General features: G+C 41.0%; 2 protein-coding genes across 2 annotated transcripts in view; both read right to left on the bottom strand.

The window, feature by feature from the left end:
* Nucleotides 1–19,218, bottom strand: part of LOC122057745 (kinesin-like protein KIN-UC) — a 69,703-nt gene that overhangs the window by 43,899 nt on the left and 6,586 nt on the right. Inside the window, 2 exon segments of the mRNA XM_042619976.1 lie at nt 10,400–10,488; nt 13,414–13,563. Coding sequence (XP_042475910.1) covers nt 10,400–10,488; nt 13,414–13,563 — 239 coding nt within the window.
* On the bottom strand, nt 17,719–18,521 carry LOC122057914 (50S ribosomal protein L12, chloroplastic-like). Its single transcript, XM_042620284.1, has 2 exons — nt 18,492–18,521; nt 17,719–18,403 (listed from the first exon to the last, which is right to left on the bottom strand). The coding sequence occupies exons 1-2, from the start codon at nt 18,519–18,521 to the stop codon at nt 17,882–17,884; spliced, it is 552 nt and encodes a 183-aa protein (XP_042476218.1). The 3' UTR covers nt 17,719–17,881.

Genomic DNA, 19,218 nt, shown 5'->3' on the forward strand with positions numbered 1-19,218 from the left:
AATTGTGATGAGGAATGTCACACTCGAACCAAACTAACTTGCACCAAGGTGACAAGGGGCCACAAGATCGAATGAAGTCCCAAGCCACTTTGGAGCTGAATACGCCGAATTGTCACGGAGCCAAGGCGAACCAATGCGGTCAAGGGGGCAAAATTTAAGGCGACACCTTGACTATATGGGCCCGAAGAAGATGCAAATCATACAACATTATCTACCCCGCCATGAGGCCTTCTAGAAATGGAAGGAAAGACATTCCAAACAGCAAATAGCAGGGGAGAGGAAGGAGGCAAGGGGGCCCAAATGTCATGACTAATGATGTCTATAACCATAGACTGCTTGGGAAGGCCAGAACTGTAAATATCCCTAGCATCAACTAAGTGAAGGAGAACTCCCATAGGGCGTCAATGATCAAACCAAAGGAAGGTGGACGTGCCGTCATCAATTTGACTAGAGATGGCCCCAAGAGCAATAGGCCTAAGCTTCAAAATCTTGCACTAGACTCGGGAATCATCAGAGATGGAAGAAGCAATCCAAATAGAAGACCAAGTCGACCCGAAGACTATTTTTTCTCAGCCACAAGCATCCAGATCAGCTTGAGAATACTGACTGAATTAACCTCTTTGATTCTTTGCAAGCCAAAATGATGCAGATACGGCTGCCATTACCTGGTTGGACCAGTATGACCGGCTTTGGAAGCCAAGAGCCAAGAAGAACCAGTCCAGCCCAGGGTTTTGGTCCAACAAGGGTTGGAAATAAAATTAGTAGTTATTTAGTATTTTATTTCATGCCACTTATTTTCCAGATTTGAATGTAGGAGTTAGGATTTATTTCCTTGCATTGGTTTCCTTTTATGGTTATTTCCTAGTTTAGGCTAGTTTCCATTTCAGTTAAGTTTCTAATTTCATGTTCCTATTTTCTTATATATTGGCTGTAATCGATTGAAGACTTAGAGTAATTTTGATTATTGAATGAAGACGTTGAGTTTGTGCGAGTGTGATTCCCCTCTTTCCCCCTCTGTACTCTGATTTCCCCTTTCTTCCCTAAGGTTCTCCATCAACTTGGTATCAGAGCCGAAGGATCCTCCTTCATTCTCTCCCCATTCCCTTCTTCATTACATCTTCCTTCTTCCCTTCCCATTCTTTGTCTAGGTTCTACCAAAAAAAAGAAGAAGAAGAAGAAGAAGAAGAAGAAGAAAGCAGCAGCAGAAGCAGAAAAGAAAAAAAAAAGAAAGAAAGCAGCAGCAGAAGAAAAGAAGAAGCAGAAGCAAAAAAGAGAAAAAAAGAAAACAGCGACAAGAATCCCTGGGTTCTGCCAACAGCGAAAAAAAAAAAAACTCTCTATTGTAAAATAGAGGAGACGGAACCCATCCCTGCTAGGGTTTGAGTAACAAAAAGAAGAAAGAAGAAGAAGAAAGGAGAGGAGATGAAAAGAGAGAAGCAGCGAGAAAAAAAAAAAAAAAAAAAAAAACAGAATTACTTGGTTCGAAGTCGACCTTCATCCACCATCACTGGTCGTCGAAGCTCCCGCCTTTCTCTCCATCGATTTCTTCTAGTTCCCTCTCCAATAAGAAGAAGGACTCCTCTGTCGGTAAACCTAAACCCACAATCTCCTTTAATTCTTCCTTCTTTCTTTAAATTTTTGTGAACTTCCAAGAATACCCCTCCCTTCCTCCATTAACCCTTCTTTGTCCTAATTTTTGTCACTTCCAAGTATACCTCTGCACCCACACTTACACACCTTTTGTGACTTAAAGTGCACTTTCACTATTTACAGTTTTGCCATCCCTGCAAAAAAAAAAGAGATAATTACCATTCTGCCGTTCTCCTTTAAGTTTCCATTTATTTACTATTTTGCCATTACTCTTTGAGTGTTATTTTGTTAATCATCACCGTGGTAGCCAATAGTGAAGTTGTTCAACAGTTGAACTCTTATAAAGGAGAAACTGATACAAAAATTGATGCTCTCACTACGATGGTCACGTCCCTTAAGACAATGGTAGAATCTATGCAAGTTTCTATTGATTGTTTGGTGGTAGCAGATAAAGGAAAGAGTCCCAATCTGGGGATTCTTCCAACACCACTCCACAGGATCCGTCAGTAACTCCCACCACCGCCACCACATCATACACCACCACCACCACCACCTCCACCACTATATAGAATTGGTAGACATGATGATGGAGTAGAAAGAGCAGCAAAATTGGATGTCCTTGATTTTTATGGAGACAACAATCCAGAACTATACCTTGACTGGATTCACAGCTTAGATATATTCTTCAGATGGTATGGGTTGACTGAGGCCCGAAAGATCCTATTTGCAGAGGCCAAACTGAAAGGCACGGCCCGAGTCTTGTGGATCAACCAACACAACAAAACCGAATCCGAGGCATTGGTTTAGTCACTACTTGGGCTGAAATGCATGAAATCATGAACCGGAGATTCTTGCCTTCTGACTACAAGCAACGCATGCATCTCAGGTTTACACAGTTGAAACAGGAGAATTTAACTGTTGAAGAATATGTTGCGAGATTTTATTATTTGGCTACTCGTTCTGATTTTGAGTGGGATGAAGAAGTATTGGTGGCACAATTTCGCAATGGTTTGCACCCTCAACTTAGTGCTGCCTTTGCATCTAGTCGACTGCCTACCATGGAAGACGCCGTGCAAGTAATGTATCAGGTTGAGGAAAGTCTGAAAAGCCCATACAATCGGAGAAATTTTACAGATACTTTTCCTCGAGGTACTAGTTCCATTCTACAACAGCCTCCTACCCAAAAAAGGTCATCTAGCAAACCACAGGCTAGTGTTACATCTATGGACTCTTCACTACTTAGTCGGCCGTATTCTCCACCTCGACATGTTTTTGAAATGTCATCTTCATGGCCTACTCGTCCATACTCACCCCCTCGGCATGGTTCAGATAAACCTTCTGATTCTTTAAAATTTACAGTTCGGTGCTACTCATACCATGGATTTGGACATATCAATGCTCAATGTCCCAACCGTTTGGTTGCTTTATTGATAAGAACTCTCCTATTCCATATATTCCCGAAGAGCAACTTGGTTCTGACACAATTGATTTAAGAGAAGAGCGTGCGCCAGGTGAAGTAAATGACACTCTCAGTGATGAAGACCAACATCCTTTTTATGTCATTCGTCATGTGTTGACCACTCAGAAAGCCACTGACAATGAAGATTGGTGGCGCAGTAGTATTTTCCAGACGTGTGTGAAGTGCAATGACCAGTTGTTAACCTTGGTCATTGATGGAGGTAGTTGCACTAATGTTGTGTCTGAAGACGCTGTACTTAAGCTGGGATTGAAGACAGAGCCACATCCAAATCCCTACAAGGTTGCTTGGGTGAACAATCCTAGAATTTACGTGACGTTTATTGGTAAACAACATTAAAAGAGCCAAAATTGCTAGTGAAGTTAAACTAAGAACATGCTTATTGGAAGTTTAGTTTATATTCTGATGTAGGTTTAAATGTCTTTTCACTAATAACAATAGGACAATTTTTTTTCTTTTTGGTGGATAAGAAATATATTACTGAGGAGAAGAAAAAAAATACAAGAGAACCCCTATAAAGGCAAGGGCAAAAGGAAAAGAAAAATACAGGGTGGGGCCCGACCCTTCAGCTGAGAGAGGCACTAAGCTAGTACAATGAAAAAGGAGCACCCAGGACACAACAATGAGCTTGTTCCTTAGGGAGTCAATACAACAGGAGGAGACCATAGATAACTTGCTCCTAACATCGAGGGAGATAGAGTCCCAAATTTGGCTAAAGGATATGGCTTTGGTCATCCATCTTCTGAGGTTATGCTCCATCCAAATATGGTAGACAGTGGCCCAAATGCAAGCTTACCCATAGTTGGAAATAGTGCAAGGATAGATTCAAGAGAAGACAGAAGAAGGTAGGAGCTAAGAAGAGAAGAGAAACAGAATGAAGGTGTGCAACCAAATGAGAGAGAGTAAAAGTATAAACATGGTATGAGGAATACACATCTCCCAAGGGAGGCAAAAGGTAAAAAGTAAAAGTACAATATAAGACAACAAGATAATAAACCAGTGTCCAAAGTACCCTTATTACATAAACTCTAACATTCCCCCTCAAACCAAAGAATAAATGCCATACATTCCTAGCTTGCCCAAAAGGGTACTGAACTATAGAGAGATGAGCCCTTGAACTATAGAGAGATGAGCCCTTTAGTGAAATCATCCAATTGATCACTTGTCTTCACAAAAGGAGTGCAAATGTAGCCAGAGCCAAACTTCTCCTTGATGAAATGTTAGTCTACCTCAATGTGTTTTGTTGGTCATGTTGCACAGGATTGTGAGCAATACTTATAGCAGCCATGTTATCACAATACAGCCACATAAGACTCTTAATATTAAATCTCAACTCCTCCATGTGACGAAATTACAACCCACAAATATGCAATAGCTCAATGTAAAGCGTCAGTTAGAAAGGAACCACCCTAGACAGCATCGGTGTAGCCTTCAATCCAAAATTCATTGTGCCTGGCATACAATCCTTTTCCTGGTGTGGACTAAGTACCTAAGGATGCAACACAACATCCAAATGCCCACTCTTAGGAGCATGCATAAACTGACTCACCAACCCAACTATATAGTGATATCTAGGCGAGCCAGTGAAAGATAAATCAGCTTCCCCACTAGTCTCTGATACTTCCCTACATCAATAAGGGACGGACCACTGTCGTCTCTTATCTTATAATTTTGCTCAATAGGAGAGTTTGTTGGTTTACAACCCAACATTCTTATTTCTTTTAACAAATCCAACATAAACTTCCTTCGACAAGTATTTATTCCCTTTTTAGATCTAGACACTTCAATCCCCAAAAAGTACTTCAAAGGACTGAGGCTTTAATCTCAAATTGTTCAGCCAAGTAAGACTCCAGTCTGTTTATCTCAACCTTGTAGTTTCTAGTCACCACAATGTCATCTACATAGACAATTAGGGTTGTTAACATATGATAGTACCATTGCTTCACTGGGTAAAGAGAGTATGATCATCTTAACTTTGTGTATATCCATTCTTCACAATAGCATGTTTAACTCACAAACCAAGCCTTTAGGGACTGTTTAAGGCCACATAGAGCTTTCTTAAGAAGACACATCCCTTAACCCGCTTACATGAAGCAGGTTGGATAAGGGTAAATTATGTAAGAACAAATGCAATGACAAAGGGTACCAGCTAAAAGGGGAGCCATGAGGGAGGATGAGACAACAAGGGAAACAAATTTATTGGCTAGTGGGTTGTAGAAGCTTTCACAAATTACAAGATGATAAAGTGATTCTGACCAGCAAACACAGGGCTTTACCGGTCATAGACCACTAGTCAGAATCGCTGAACCATCTTACAGTCTATAGAAGCTTCTGTAAACCCACTGCCCAATAACCTTGTTTCCCCTGCTGTCTCATCCCTCCCTCATGGCTCCCAAATTAGCTAGTAACACCCCTGTCGCTGCATATACACCTGCGCAACTTACCCTTTTCTAGCTTTCCTCTTCCTACAATGTTCCCTTAAACTTTCTCGATAAATACTTCTCTCCAAAACAAAGCAATAGTGCACTTCAACTTGTCCCTATTCTCTCGGTATAAAAAACTAACAGCAAAAAATGGTATTTTGGCAGTATGCAAACATAACTATGCCCTATCACAAAAGAAACCCTAAGAAGTTCTTCCGAAGTTGACTCCCAAGTTGTAGACACCAACAAGTAGGCTCTTCCTCTGTGTCAATTACTTCTTCCTTAAGGCTCCATTTGTCTCACCAAATATATTTTACAGGAATTGCAAAGAAGAAATTGTATTGGTCTGAAAGTCATTATTTTACTGCTATCCAACAACAACAAACTAAGCCTTATCCCAACTTAATGGGGTCGGCTTCCTCTGTGTCGATTACTTCTTCCTCAAGGCACCATTTGTCTCACCAAATATATTTTACAAGAAGTGCAAAGAGGAAACTGTATTGGTCTTAAAGACATTATTTCACTGTTATCCAACAACAACAAACTAATCCTTCTCCCAACTTAGCGGGGTCGGCTACATGGATCCAACAAAACTGAAAAACTGAGGTCTAAATAGGAAAAGGGGAAATGAAGAGATGCATAAATGAGGGGAGGTAAATGAGACGAGAAATGAAAATGAAAATTGAAGAAAGAATATATGAAAGAGGAAAGAGGCACAACCCAGCAAGTCAAGATTCTTACTCTCCAATAAGCTCTATTTGAGTACATACTTGGTATAAGACCCAAACTACGCATGTCATTTCTCACAACTTCTCCTAGGTCATTTTGGGCCTCACCCTAGCTCTTTTAGCTTCATCAATCGGAATCATATCACTCTTCCATAATGGGGGTCCCTAGGCCTTTGTTGAACATGACCATAACATCTCAAACGACTTTCTCTGAGCTTGTAATTGATCGGGGCAAATCCCAGAACAGCTTGAATACGTTCATTCCTTACTTTATCCTTTCTAGTTTTTCTGCACATCCATCTTAACATCCTTTTCTTTGCTATCCAATATTAAAATTTGACAGGTGGCTTCCATTTTAAATTTCAGGATGTCATTTTTCAGAAAGTGGTGAGATCTTCTCCCATTTTAAATTTCAGGATGTCATTTTGTGCTATAAGATTGTCAGAGGATTTGATTAGAAATCCCATGGATCAGCCGCCCTTCTCAAAATTGACATCCATAGAAGCATTTGACTCCATCAGTTGGGATTTTTTCTCTAAAGCCCTACTTCGGATGTCCTTCCTGCCCTCCTTTGTGCATTGGGTTCATACCTGTATTTCCTCCTCGTTTCTCTGACCTCGTTAATGGTTGTCTGTGGGTTTCTTCCCCTCTCTTTTGGCATCAAGCAAGGATGCCTCTCTCCCCCTATCTCGTTGTCCTCTCTAGAGATCCTCTCTAAATCTATCCAATCTTCCACCGACCTCCACTTCATCACTCCCATTCCTAAATGCTAATTCCTTATGCTCACCCATTTAGTTTTTGTTGATGATCTCATGATCTTCTCCAATGTTGATCCTACCTCCATTTCCACCATCATGTCCTCCCTCTCTCTCTTTTTGAGCGCCTATCTGGCCTCCATGTCAACTTCCTCAAATCTCGTCTCTTCCTCTCGGGGTCTCCGACTCCTCTTATGCTGACCCATTTAGCTTTTGTTGATGATCACATAATCTTCTCCAATGCTGACCCTACCTCCATTTCCACTATCATGTCCTCCTCTCTCTTTGAGCGCCTATCTGGCGTCCATGTCAACTTCCTCAAATCTCGCCTCTTCCTCTCGGGATCTCCAACTCCTCCAAATCCTGCCTCTTAGAGCTAACAAGATTTTCCCTATGATCTCTCCCTGTCAAATTCCTTAGCTTGCCTCTCATCTCCACCAGACTTACTACTCATCACTGCACCCCCATGCTTGACCTCATGAGGAAAAAACTCCAACTATGGAAAGGCAAACTCTTATCCTATGATGGTTGTCTAGAGCTTACCAGATATGTGCTTCAATCCCTGTATTTATATTGGTTCGGTATCTTCACCCTTCCTGTCTCCATCATCCATAAGACGGAACCCCTCATTTGCTCTTTCCTCTGAAAAGTATCTAATTCCAATAAATTCCTCCACCCTCTTAGTTGGGCTTCGGTCTGTCTTCCCGAGTCCGAGGGAGGCCTCAGTCTTAGAAGAATCAAAGAGGTCAATTATGTTGGCACCCTCAAACTCCTTTGAAAAATTACTTCCAAGCATAATAGCATTTAGGTTTTATGGGTCTACTCCTCCCCCTTAAAAAATGATGCCATATGGTCTGCCTCCCCCTCGCTTGATTCTTCTCAGGTTTGGTGAAGCATCTTGGCGATTAGAACCACTGCTGTCAACCCCATTTCCATCACCATTGGCAACGGCTCCTCTTCCTATCTTTGGCTTGATCCCTGGCACCCTTCACGAATGCTTCTCTCCTTGGCAGCCTTAGATCCATCTATTCTTCTGGTCACCAGAACTACCAAGGTTGCAAAAATCATTTCGGGGGTGGGGCTGGACTCCTTCCTCCCCATTCCCATATCTGGTCCTCCCTCCCCCCCACTTTCTCCAACTCTCCGTGGCTGTGATAACAAGATTTCCTAGCTCCTATCCCCTTCTGGTCTCTTCACCTCGTCCTCTGCCTAGAATCATGTCCGCCATCCCACCCCCTTGTCCATTGGCGCAAAACCATTCGGTCTAAAGGCCACATTCCTCGCCACAGTTTCACTACTTCTCATCCACCGTCATATCCTTGTCCCCACCACATCCTGTTGCCTCTGTTGGAATGGCTCAGAAGATGTCAACCATCTAATTTTTTTTTTTTCTTTACCATTTCTCCTCTATCATTTGGAAAAAAGTCCTCAGCCAATGCTGGCCCTCCAACAGGAGACTTCTTCCATTCAACAAAGAATTGATCTGGGTTGATGACTTATACTGGCTCTACCATTTGAGATATTGCCGAGAAACTTGCTTTTTGTGCCACCATCAACCACCTTTGGATGGATGAACTTCCAACTCCCGCTCCTATGACAAGATTTGGAATACCATCTAACTTGGCTGCCTTAAACGGGGCCACATTAGAGACACCCCTAGGAACAGGCACATTGTTACTGCCTGGGCTCTCCTGTTTCTATTCTAGACCCCCTCCCCCTTGATTGTATCCCTGGCTAGTTAGCTTAGTTATATTGTCCCTACCCTCCTGTTTCCTCTAGAATTTTGTCCCTTACAACTTGATACCTTCCCCCTTTATATATTCTTCACTGGCATAATTTCATTATTTATTCATCCAAAAAAAAAAAGTATCCATAGAACCCTGAAACATAAAGAGCAGTACAAAGATACCCCTAGCGACATAACCCCTTACGATATAAACTTTGACTATTACAAAAACTCTCTATGATCTTGATAGTGTCTCCTCCATATGGAACATTTTTGGCTGGTGATAGCGCCAGCATTACATGGGGTTACAAGGGATTTCAACTGAACAGGACTGTTCTTTGTTCGAGTCCTACGAAATACATTGGAAGATTTTATACATATAAAGATAATTCACTGAGAATATAATATACAATTTGAACCTCCATCCAATTTCTTTACTTGTTCATAGCGATTGTGTAATGTCTTCTATGAGAAACAAAAATTTAGACAACCTCGATTGAAAGGAAAAGCAAAACAGCTCAGTTTTTTTATAAGCATTCTGATGCAGATCAAAGACTGAGAAGAAGAGGACTGAGAATAAACTTCAGAAAAAATATATTTATTTTACTATTCATGTGAACAGTAACCAATATGGGTCCCACTGCCAACTCGTAATGTGGAGAAGACTTGAAGAAGATTCCCTCTTGATTCGTGGGCCCCATGGCCAGCTCGCATGGAGGATTTAGGCTGAAAGATTTTAGAAAATCTTTAATTGATATAGTTTCCATTTTCATATTTTCTTCTAATAGTTAGGAAGATATTATCTATAGCTAGTTTTTTACTTTTAGAAGTAGGAATCCTAATTTATTGGGTTTCTATCTTTGTAAAAGGGAGAGATTTGATTTGATTTGTAATTAGTTTCCAAATAGGATAATATCTAGTTATAAGGGGATTTCTTTCCTTTCCATGCAAGGAAGGACCCAATTTGTAATCAATTTAAAGTTTGTAAATAAAGGAAGAAGGCTGATCTACAGCCCACGATTATATGAAAAGAAAAAGAAAGCTTTGTGAGTTGAGACTGTGAGATGCAGTGTTGTGAAAGACAGCTTGGGTGAGCTGCCCTAGGGAAGAGTGAGATACTTGACCCAATCTATTCCCCTTCCCCCTTCTCTATTTTTGTTTATTTCTTTTTCTCTATTTTATTTTCCCTGCTATCAATCAAGCCCCAACACCTGCTGCCATTGCAAGATCTGAGAAGGCAAGTCCAAGACCTGCGGCATCTCTTTTGTTCAATCTACCAACCGGCAGCACCTGTGATCCTGTTCTGGAATTAATTCCTAGTCATCTAGCTAGGAATTAGTTCTACATTACATTCACAAAATGCAATAATTGCGAAAGAAGCACCCAAATAGAGCATGAAATGATACCAAGAAACATAGAAAAGATTTATCATATCTCTTGGGACGTCGAATAAACAAGTACCATGCATAAGATAATGCCGACACATTGACTTTCTGGGGTAAGTCAGAAACGATGCAATGGCATAACTAGAATAGTACTAGCGTAAGGGGAAAAAATCAATAAGTAGTCAATCTCACCACAATCAAGAGATTGAAATGGCATAGTTATATAAGAAGATGTAATAATAATTAACAAGAAGCACACCAGAGAAAATTTGATTAACCTCATGATAAGTTTCAGATGATACACCATTAACTTACTCGTTGCCCAAACATTATGGTGCTAGCTGTTTCTGCATGATGTCGTGCAGAAGGCCCAATTGTTATTATAAGCGATGTCCTTGAGGAACCTGATTGATAAAGATTATGGTAAATTTCTGGAAAAAGAATTAAACTGAACCAGGACATGGAAAGTTGACACATAGAATTTATGCGAAGAAGTTGCTGCAGGAGGGGGCAAAAACTTTAAATGGAAAGGCTTATTTAACTAATGGGCAATTTCAGTTACTCCCTCTGTCCCGTAATGACCATACCCTTTGAAAAGCCCAAGTTCGGGGGGTAATCAATGCATTAAAAACAATCTTACTTCCAAGTTTTATCCTCCCTCCACTACTCACTTTGTGGTAATTAATGCATGATGTAAAATACTAAAATTAATAAATACTGAGATAATATTCCTTCAGTTGTGTCCTGAGCTTTCCAAGTAGTAATTTTCCTAAACCTCTAGAAGTTTTATTTCCCTAAGAGAGACCTCAGATGCAAAGCCTAAGATATACTGATAAAGTTAGAGCTAAATTACAAATGTTAAAAATCTGTAATTGGAATCTTCATTTTTCAGTTGTTTGAGTTTTCCAAGTAATGAAAAGATTTTACAAGGACAAGAAAAAGTTTTTCTGAGGGAAAATTCAAGGTCTGTTAACATACCATATGGAAGAAGGACAATAAACATAAGAACCCTCAAATGATAAGAAACATGATGGAAAAAGGCACACAGCACAATAGAGATCTATAGACATTGTTGCAAGAATTAACCAATCTCAGCATTCACTGGAACAATGTGTTCAACCTAGAAGCTTCTGACACATGACCTCAAATATGTTGCAAGAATTTTTCTTTAATAGTTCAAACTGCTGCTCAGAACTTAGAGATTTTATCGAACACAAAGCTCCTTTGTGCTTCCTGGATAAATTCCAATTTGAGAGAGAGAGATAATAGATGACTAGATGTAGCCCCCAATATATCAATTAATAAAATAAGCTATTGAGCACATGAATACATAATTCCAAATAAATATATTCACTCAAAGTTTATTTCTTTCTCTGGTGATTCCATGTTGAACTATGGTAGCCAAAGCCCATCTGGGACTCGCTCAAGAAAGGTAAGTAATGCAGAATTTGTTTGATGTGGTTCAGCTCATAGGGCTCAAACCAACTCTTGCGGTTCAGAATTAGTTTAGATCTGGTTTTTCTGGATATCAGATTTTGTGGAGCTGTTTGCAAAATTTTTTATGGCCTGCTGGGTTATAGGCTTCCTGAATTTCAGGAACCTTATCTTGTGGGACCCAATTTCAACAACTTGCGGGTTCAAGATCTCCATATTGTGGGTTATCTTAAGGAGGTTACCTTATCTATTAAGTTGTTATTAGGTGGTTGAGTGACGATAGAATACCTTCCAAAGAAACTGGTCGATGCGAAGGAATTAAAGGTCAGTTTTTTAGGCAATTAAAGAACTGCCAACTCAGCCCATCAATTGGTAGTTTAAACTTTAAAGTTCAATTTTATTTTCTGTTTTCTTTTATTTCTACAGATTTATTAATACATTGTAAAGGCTCACAAGTGCCCACGACTTATTGAATTAGTCTATTTTTCTTATTGAGGCTGTTGCCTCTTATATTCTCTCTGGTCTCTCCCCTCTCTTCCCTTTCTTCCCTCTTCTCTCTCTTCTTCTTCCCTGCAACGCCTCTGTTACTAGATCTGACACTATTCTATCAGATCTTGCCTGTATCAACCATCAAATCAGAATCATTTCCCTTCTATCTTTGAAGCAAGCCCAGCACTAGCAGATCATCTGTCTGATCTACATCAGTAAGACCCTGACTCCTTGTCCAAGAGCGAAGATGAGAGTCATCATTCTTGTGGTTTCTTCATAGCTATCTTCTTCATTTTCTGGTTCTTTGAATTTTTTTCTTTCAACTAAAATATTTTTTTCACCACTTAATATCAAATCTTTACTCTCCAGTTATTGCTGTTATTTTTTATTTGTGAGTTGTGACCAACTGACCATTCACAAATTAAAAATATCCATTCTATAATACCATAGTCAACCCACTCTAACCAAACGAGGCTCAATGGTGGAGATTTCTTTAATTTACAATCCCAAAATACCCACAACCTTATGCTCTTAACTTATTTTCTTCCAACAAGCCCTAGCTCTGCTCCCTCTTTGGATAGTGTATTTGCTTCTCCCCTTCCCCTTGGGTTTGTGCCCTTTCATTTGGCTGGCTAATTGCCTCCCCCCCCCCCTCCTCCCCTTGTATTGTTTCATTCTCTTGGTAATGAATTATTTATTCACCCAAAAGAAAAATAAAATAAAATAAAATAAAATAAATTTTAAAAATAAAAAATAATAAACCCAAAGGGAACCAAAAAAAAAAATTAACCTTATAACCTTAAAATCATTACATGGCCATGATTAGTATGATTCTGTAGAATTTGGACCAATTTTTACAAGAAATGGTCTAACCCCCTGGTTTGTCCCACACCGAAGAATAGACCTAAGGTGCTGAGGAAAAAATTGTGAGTCAAACTTCAATAAGAGCTGACTCCCTATGCAAAGAGTAGATTCAAACTTCAATAAGAGCTTACTCCCTATGCAAAGAGTAGATTCACATGAATGGTCCACATTTCCTAAGCATCAGTTTTTCCTTCTTTAGAATTAAGGAGACACTGAACCAATTCCTAGCTGTATATATGAGCAACCAAAAAATAAAATTGGTGTTTCAAGTCCTAAGTCTGATTCTAATTTCAATTTCCAATGCCAATACTACCACACTGGACTAAACACACTTCGGAGAGCTCGTAGATGAGATGATTTGGGGAAATATTCATAGCTTAATTAGTTTTAAAAACAAGCCGAGAATAATCTCTAAAGGTAGTGCCAAACGGCAAACGAAATATTACCAACACGGCATATCATCCTAGGTATTGCTTCTGTATTTTATTCACATGCAGCAAAGCTTATTTAATAAATACAGCTGAAAAAAATTTAAGGATAACCTCCAAAGGAGTCACGAAGCAATCTTGTGAGCTTGGAATCTCTTGTAGGTATATGAGGACTTTTTTCAGCCAGTGCGTTAATACATTTTCCAAGGGAAGTGAGAGAAAGATTTATGAATTTGGCCTCTTCTAGCAGGTGGCCATTGCTGCCTGGAACATCAGAATATCAAGGGATCAGAAAATAAAGTATTAAGAGCATACTACAAGTTTTATTAGCACACAGAAGACCAAAAATCCTATTGAACCCCAAAAGTATGAATGGATGCCCTCTAAGTAAAAGTGACTGCACTTGTTCAGGCCATGATACTGCTATACATAATACACCACATGAAAGAGGAAAAAGTATTTATACAGAGATAAAAAAAAAATTATTGAATAGACATTAGACAGTCATGAGAAGTAATTCATCTAAAGTGCTCTGTGTTGCTGATTGCAGGTCAATCCTAACAAGCCTGGAAAAGCATTAAATATTTTTTTGATATATAATAAAAGATTTACTATGGTGAGAATTGTGATCCAAGAAGCCAATCATACCATTACACGTTACCCAACATTATGCTTCATATATGATGCTCATATATTCCCTTGTACAATACTTTATCCAACATTATGCTTCCTATGTAATACTCACATATTCCCTTGTACAATTTCCTGGTCTAACTTATAAATATAACAGAATAAAATCTAACAAGAATTAGAACTACAAACAATTGCCAAATTTCTTTGATTTTAGGTAGAATCAGATTATAAAGCCCACGTCGTTTTGTTTTCAATTACTTTCTCATCACAGATTTTCTTCTGGTTGATAACACAGTTACCATCTTGGTTAAAACTGCACAGCATCAGGAAAGGTTCCATTCCAATTTCAAAGCTCTTCAACGGTACTTCCAAATATCTACCAACATTTGGCAGATGGAAATTTTCAGATTTTCTGAACTACACGTGTTGGATCTACCATTAAGAAAGAAATCTGACTCCGAAAAAGTCAAATAGAGGGAAGTGTCATCTCAGGCCAACCCTAAATCGACTCCGAATGGAGCTGAGGTGTAAGTACCGCAAATCATTTAAAACTGGAATCATCATATTTGCCAAAGTATTGACTATAGCAACAATCTGAAGCATCTGACCTTGATAAGAGTCAACTCTCATCTGAACTTGAGAGCAACTTCTGTTAATATTGCAGCTGTGCATCCCCCTCTCCTCCTCTCCACTTATCTCCTTTGCCAGGAAGCTCAAGATTGTCAAAGCTGCCCTGAAATCTTGGAATTACGTCACTTTTGGCAACATTTCCTCCCGGGTCTCTGCTTGTCATGATAAGCTCCTATCCATTCAATCTAGAATCCAAGATGACTTCCAAAATCATGTGCTTTCCTTGGAGGAAAAAATGATCCCTTCTGACCTCTCCCTTCTCCTGGATCAAGAAGAGAGCTTCCTCCACCAGAAAGCTAGGATCAAGTGGCTTGACTTGGGTGACTCCAACTCGGCCTTCTTTCATCGCTCCCTCAAAGCTAGGCACAATGCTAATGATATCCCTCTGCTGTTGTCCGCTTCTAGAGTGGAACTTTCCTCCCCGTTGGACATCAAATCTGAAGCGGTCTCTCATTTTACCAGCATTTTCTCCCCGACCTTCCCCCCTTCTACCTCCCCCCCATCCCCGACAACCTCCTCAACAAATTCATCCCAGATAACATCCTCCCTAGCCTCCACTCCATTCCTTCTGAGGAAGAAATCATCTTTACCTTCCTCTCTCATAAAGCTAACCGCTACCCCGGCCCGGATGGTTTTAGCATGGGTTTCTTCTCTTCTTATTGGAATATTATCCGTAAGGATCTTATCCTCATCATCCGAAGTTTTTTCCTCTGTCCCAACTAGATTGGTGGAATCAATCACACTTTTCTTTGTCTCATCCCCAAGAAAGAAGGTGCTAACTCCATGAATGATTTCAGACCTATCTCCCTATGCAACCTTCTCTACAAATTCATTGCCAAAATCCTCGCCAATAGGATTCAGCAAGTCATTGATTCTCTTGTCAGCCTAAACCAGTCCGCTTTCATTGTTGGTAGGAGCATTGCGGACAATATCATCCTCTGTCATGAGATTGTGAGGGGCTTTGATCGTAAATCTCACTCTTCTGCGGCCCTCCACAAAATTGATATCCACAAGGCTTTTGACACTATTAGCTGGGATGTTATTTCTAAAGTCCTGCTCCACATGTCATTCTTGGTTCCCCCCTTCTTTTGTTCACTGGATTCACTGTTGTATATCCTCCCCCAGATTCTCTGTCCTAATCAATAAAAGCCCGGCTGGTTACTTTCCCTCTTCTCGGGGTATTCATCAAGGCTGTCCCCTCTCACCTTTTCTCTTCTCCTTCTCTCTGGAAGTCCTATCCCGTTCAATCCAATCCGCCATGGATTTGCATTTGATCACCCCTATCCCCAAATGTAAATCCCTCTGTCTTACCCATCTCGCCTTTGCAGACGATATCATAATCTTCTCCAAGGCAAACCCTATCTCCATTTCCTCCATTATGTCCTCCCTTCGTTCCTTTGAATCCCTCTCGGGTCTCAATATCAATCTTCTCAAGTCTAATCTTTTCCTCTCGGGTATCTCTGAAGAAACTCAAGATCTCCTCCTCCATATCACTAGTTTCTCCCGTGGCTCCCTTCCTATCAGGTATCTTGGCCTTCCTCTCATCTCCTCTCGCTTCTCGGCTCACCACTGCTCCCCCTTACTTGACCTTTTGAGAAAGAGGCTCCAACTCTGGAAAGCCAAGCTTCTCTCCTATGCTGGTCATCTCACCCTCATTAGGTTGGTTCTCCAGTCCATGTACCTCTACCGGTCTGGCATCTACATCCTCCCCTCTTCTACCATCAAGAGCATTGAAAGACTTCTTTGCTCCTTCCTCTGGAAAGGATAGGACATCTCCAATTTTCTCCATCCTCTTAGTTGGGACAAGGTCTGCCTTCCAAAATCTAAGGGAGGCCTGAGAATCAGGAAAATCAAAGATATTAACTCTGTGGGTATCCTCAAGCTTATTTGGAAAATTGTGTCTAAGCAGCGGAGTATCTAGGTCAATTGGCTTCAGTCCTCTCTGCTCTCCAGTCACTCTCTTCGGACTACCCCCACCCCTTTGGATGCCTCTTGGATTTGGAGGAGAATCCTCAATCTTAGGCCTCTGGCCCTTACTACCATCTCCTTCTCCATTGGTAATGGCCAATCAACCTCTGTGGCTTGACCCCTGGCACCCTTCTAGCATCCTTTCCTCCTTGGTCACTCCTCGGATGATCTATTCCTCGAGGTTTCCCATGACTGCCCCTGTTTCCTCTATTCTTTCCCCCTTGGGTTGGTCTCCCCCCTCGACCTCCCCCCCTCTTGCTGACCTTTGGTCTACCCTTCCTCCCCTCCCCCCCCCCGGGGCATCAAGGAAGGGAAGACAAATGTATTTGGCTACCCTCTTCCAATGGGATCTTTTCGTCTACCTCCGATTGGTTCTTTGTCAGACCATCTGGGCCTCTTGTCTCTTAGCGAAATCTTGTATGGTTTAAAGGCCACATTCCTTGCCATAGTTTTACTATCTGGAGATGTATCCCTAATTGTCTTCCTACCCAGTCTTTCCTCATCTACCGCCACATCCCAGTCAACCCTCGTATTGTCTCTACCCTCATGATCTAGAGGACTCTTCTCACATTTTCTTCTCTTGCCCCTTCTCTTCCTTGTCTGGAAGAAAGTTCTCTCTAAGTGTTGGCCCTCTCGTAGGACCATTCTCCCCCTTGATAGAGAATTGATCTGGATCGATATGACCTTTGGGGGCTTCACCATTTGTGATACCATAGGTAAGCTTGCCTTCTCTGCTACTGTTAATCACCTTTGGATGGAGCGCAACATCCGAAGATGGTCATCCAATTCCCGCTCCCTGGACAAGATTTGGACCGCCATCTTCTATAATGTTACCTCCAAAATTCGCTCTCTCCAGCCTAGGCCTATCCCCACTTCCACTAGAAATAGCCATATCATTGCCTCTTGGAACCTTCCCTTGAGCCCTATTCTCCCCCCTTTTGTTCTTGGTTTGGATGATGATGCAGATACGGCTGCCCTTTCTTGGTTGGACCAGCATGATCTGCTTTGGAAGCCAAGAGCCAAGAAGAACCGGTCCAGCCCAGGGTTTTGGTCCAACAAGGGTTGGAAATAAAATTAGTAGTTTACTTAGTATTTTATTTCATGGCCCGTTTGATAACGTAACCAGAAACGTGTTTCTGTGTTTTCTTGTTCTCAGAAACACAGAAACGGCATAAATACCGTTTGGTAAAAGTGTTCTGTTCCACTTGTTTCTTGAAACATAAATTGAAATTTATAACAATTTATGCTTCAAGAAACATGAATGACGAAACAAGTTTTACTTGTTTCGCTTGTTTCTCGAAACAAAAAAGGGGCACAATTCCACGATCGACCGACACACCAACTTAAAAATCTATGAAAATTTATCATGTTCATTCGAAGATCGACACCCCCCTTCCTCTGAGGTTCCCTCCTTGAATTTCTTCGGTAATCCTTCAATCAACTCCTTCGCTTCCTTCAACGCCAGATTCGTAAGTTCTCTCACGGCCTTAATCGTTGCAATCCTCGCGTTACTCGGCACTTCCTCGATAAGAACATCGAACTCCGTTTGCTCCTCAACGACGGCTGGTCCCGCATCGGCAACGGCACCAGGCGCTACGGCAACAGCCGCCGGTGCGAAGGCAGCAGCGGAGACACCGAGCTCTTCCTGTAACCAGTCAACGAGGCTGCAAGCTTCTTCTAGGGTTAGGTTTTTGAGCTCGTTTCCAATCTTCTCTACTTTCTCTGGTACGGCAACGGCGCAAATAGGGGGAAGGAAGTTGGCTTTGCGGGACAATTTGGGGCTTCGAATCGGGAAATCTAGGGTTTGCTTCGGGAAAGAGGTGGAAGAATGGGAAGGACACGCAGAGGATGCAGTCGAAGTCGGCGAACGAAGCTGGTTTCCTTTTCATGTAGTAAACCTCTTCCACAATTCTTGATCCCAAAGCTGGTTTCCTTTTCAATAACGACTCTGTTCTCATCACTGCCGATATCCTCGTATTGAATGAATCCATTTCCTTCACCCGTGATAACAATCGAACTCTGGTGTTTGTTTTGAATGTCGGTGTTGAACCAGAAACCTAGGTTTAACCACATGCATAGAGACTCGTATGGCCGCTAATAAGAGTTTCAAGAAACAAAGTTTATCAAACACCCAAAATTCTGTTTCTGTTCCCAGAAACGGAAATTTATGTTTCTGCCGTTTCTTGAAACAGAAACAGCAGAAGCGTTATAAAATTAGTAGTTTACTTAGTATTTTATTTCATACTTTTATTTTCCACACTTGAACATAGGAGTAGGATTTATTTCCTTGCTTTGGTTTCCTTTTTATAGTTGTTTCCTAGTTTAGGCTAGTTTCCATTTCAGTTAAGTTTCTAATTTCATGTTCCTATTTTCCTATATATTGGTTGTAATCGATTGAAGATTTAGAGAGCAATTTGATTATTGAATGAATGTGTGCGTGATTCTTCCTCCCCTTCTTAGTGCGATTTTCCCCCTCCCCTGCAACTCTGAGACTCATCTCAGGGAATTCTTCCCTACCCCTACCGGCCCTCCATCAGATGAGAGTTGTTCTCTTTGATGTTTTGATGTAATTTTCTTGTTCCCTTGTGGCTGGCTTTCCCTTGTTGGCTACAACCTCCCCCCCCCCTCTCCCCTTGTAAATTCTTTCTCCCTTTTTGGGTATTAATTATTTAAATTATCCAAAAAAAA

The sequence above is a fragment of the Macadamia integrifolia genome, chromosome 12, assembly GCF_013358625.1.
Source record: "Macadamia integrifolia cultivar HAES 741 chromosome 12, SCU_Mint_v3, whole genome shotgun sequence".
NCBI classification, from domain to species: Eukaryota; Viridiplantae; Streptophyta; class Magnoliopsida; order Proteales; family Proteaceae; genus Macadamia; species Macadamia integrifolia.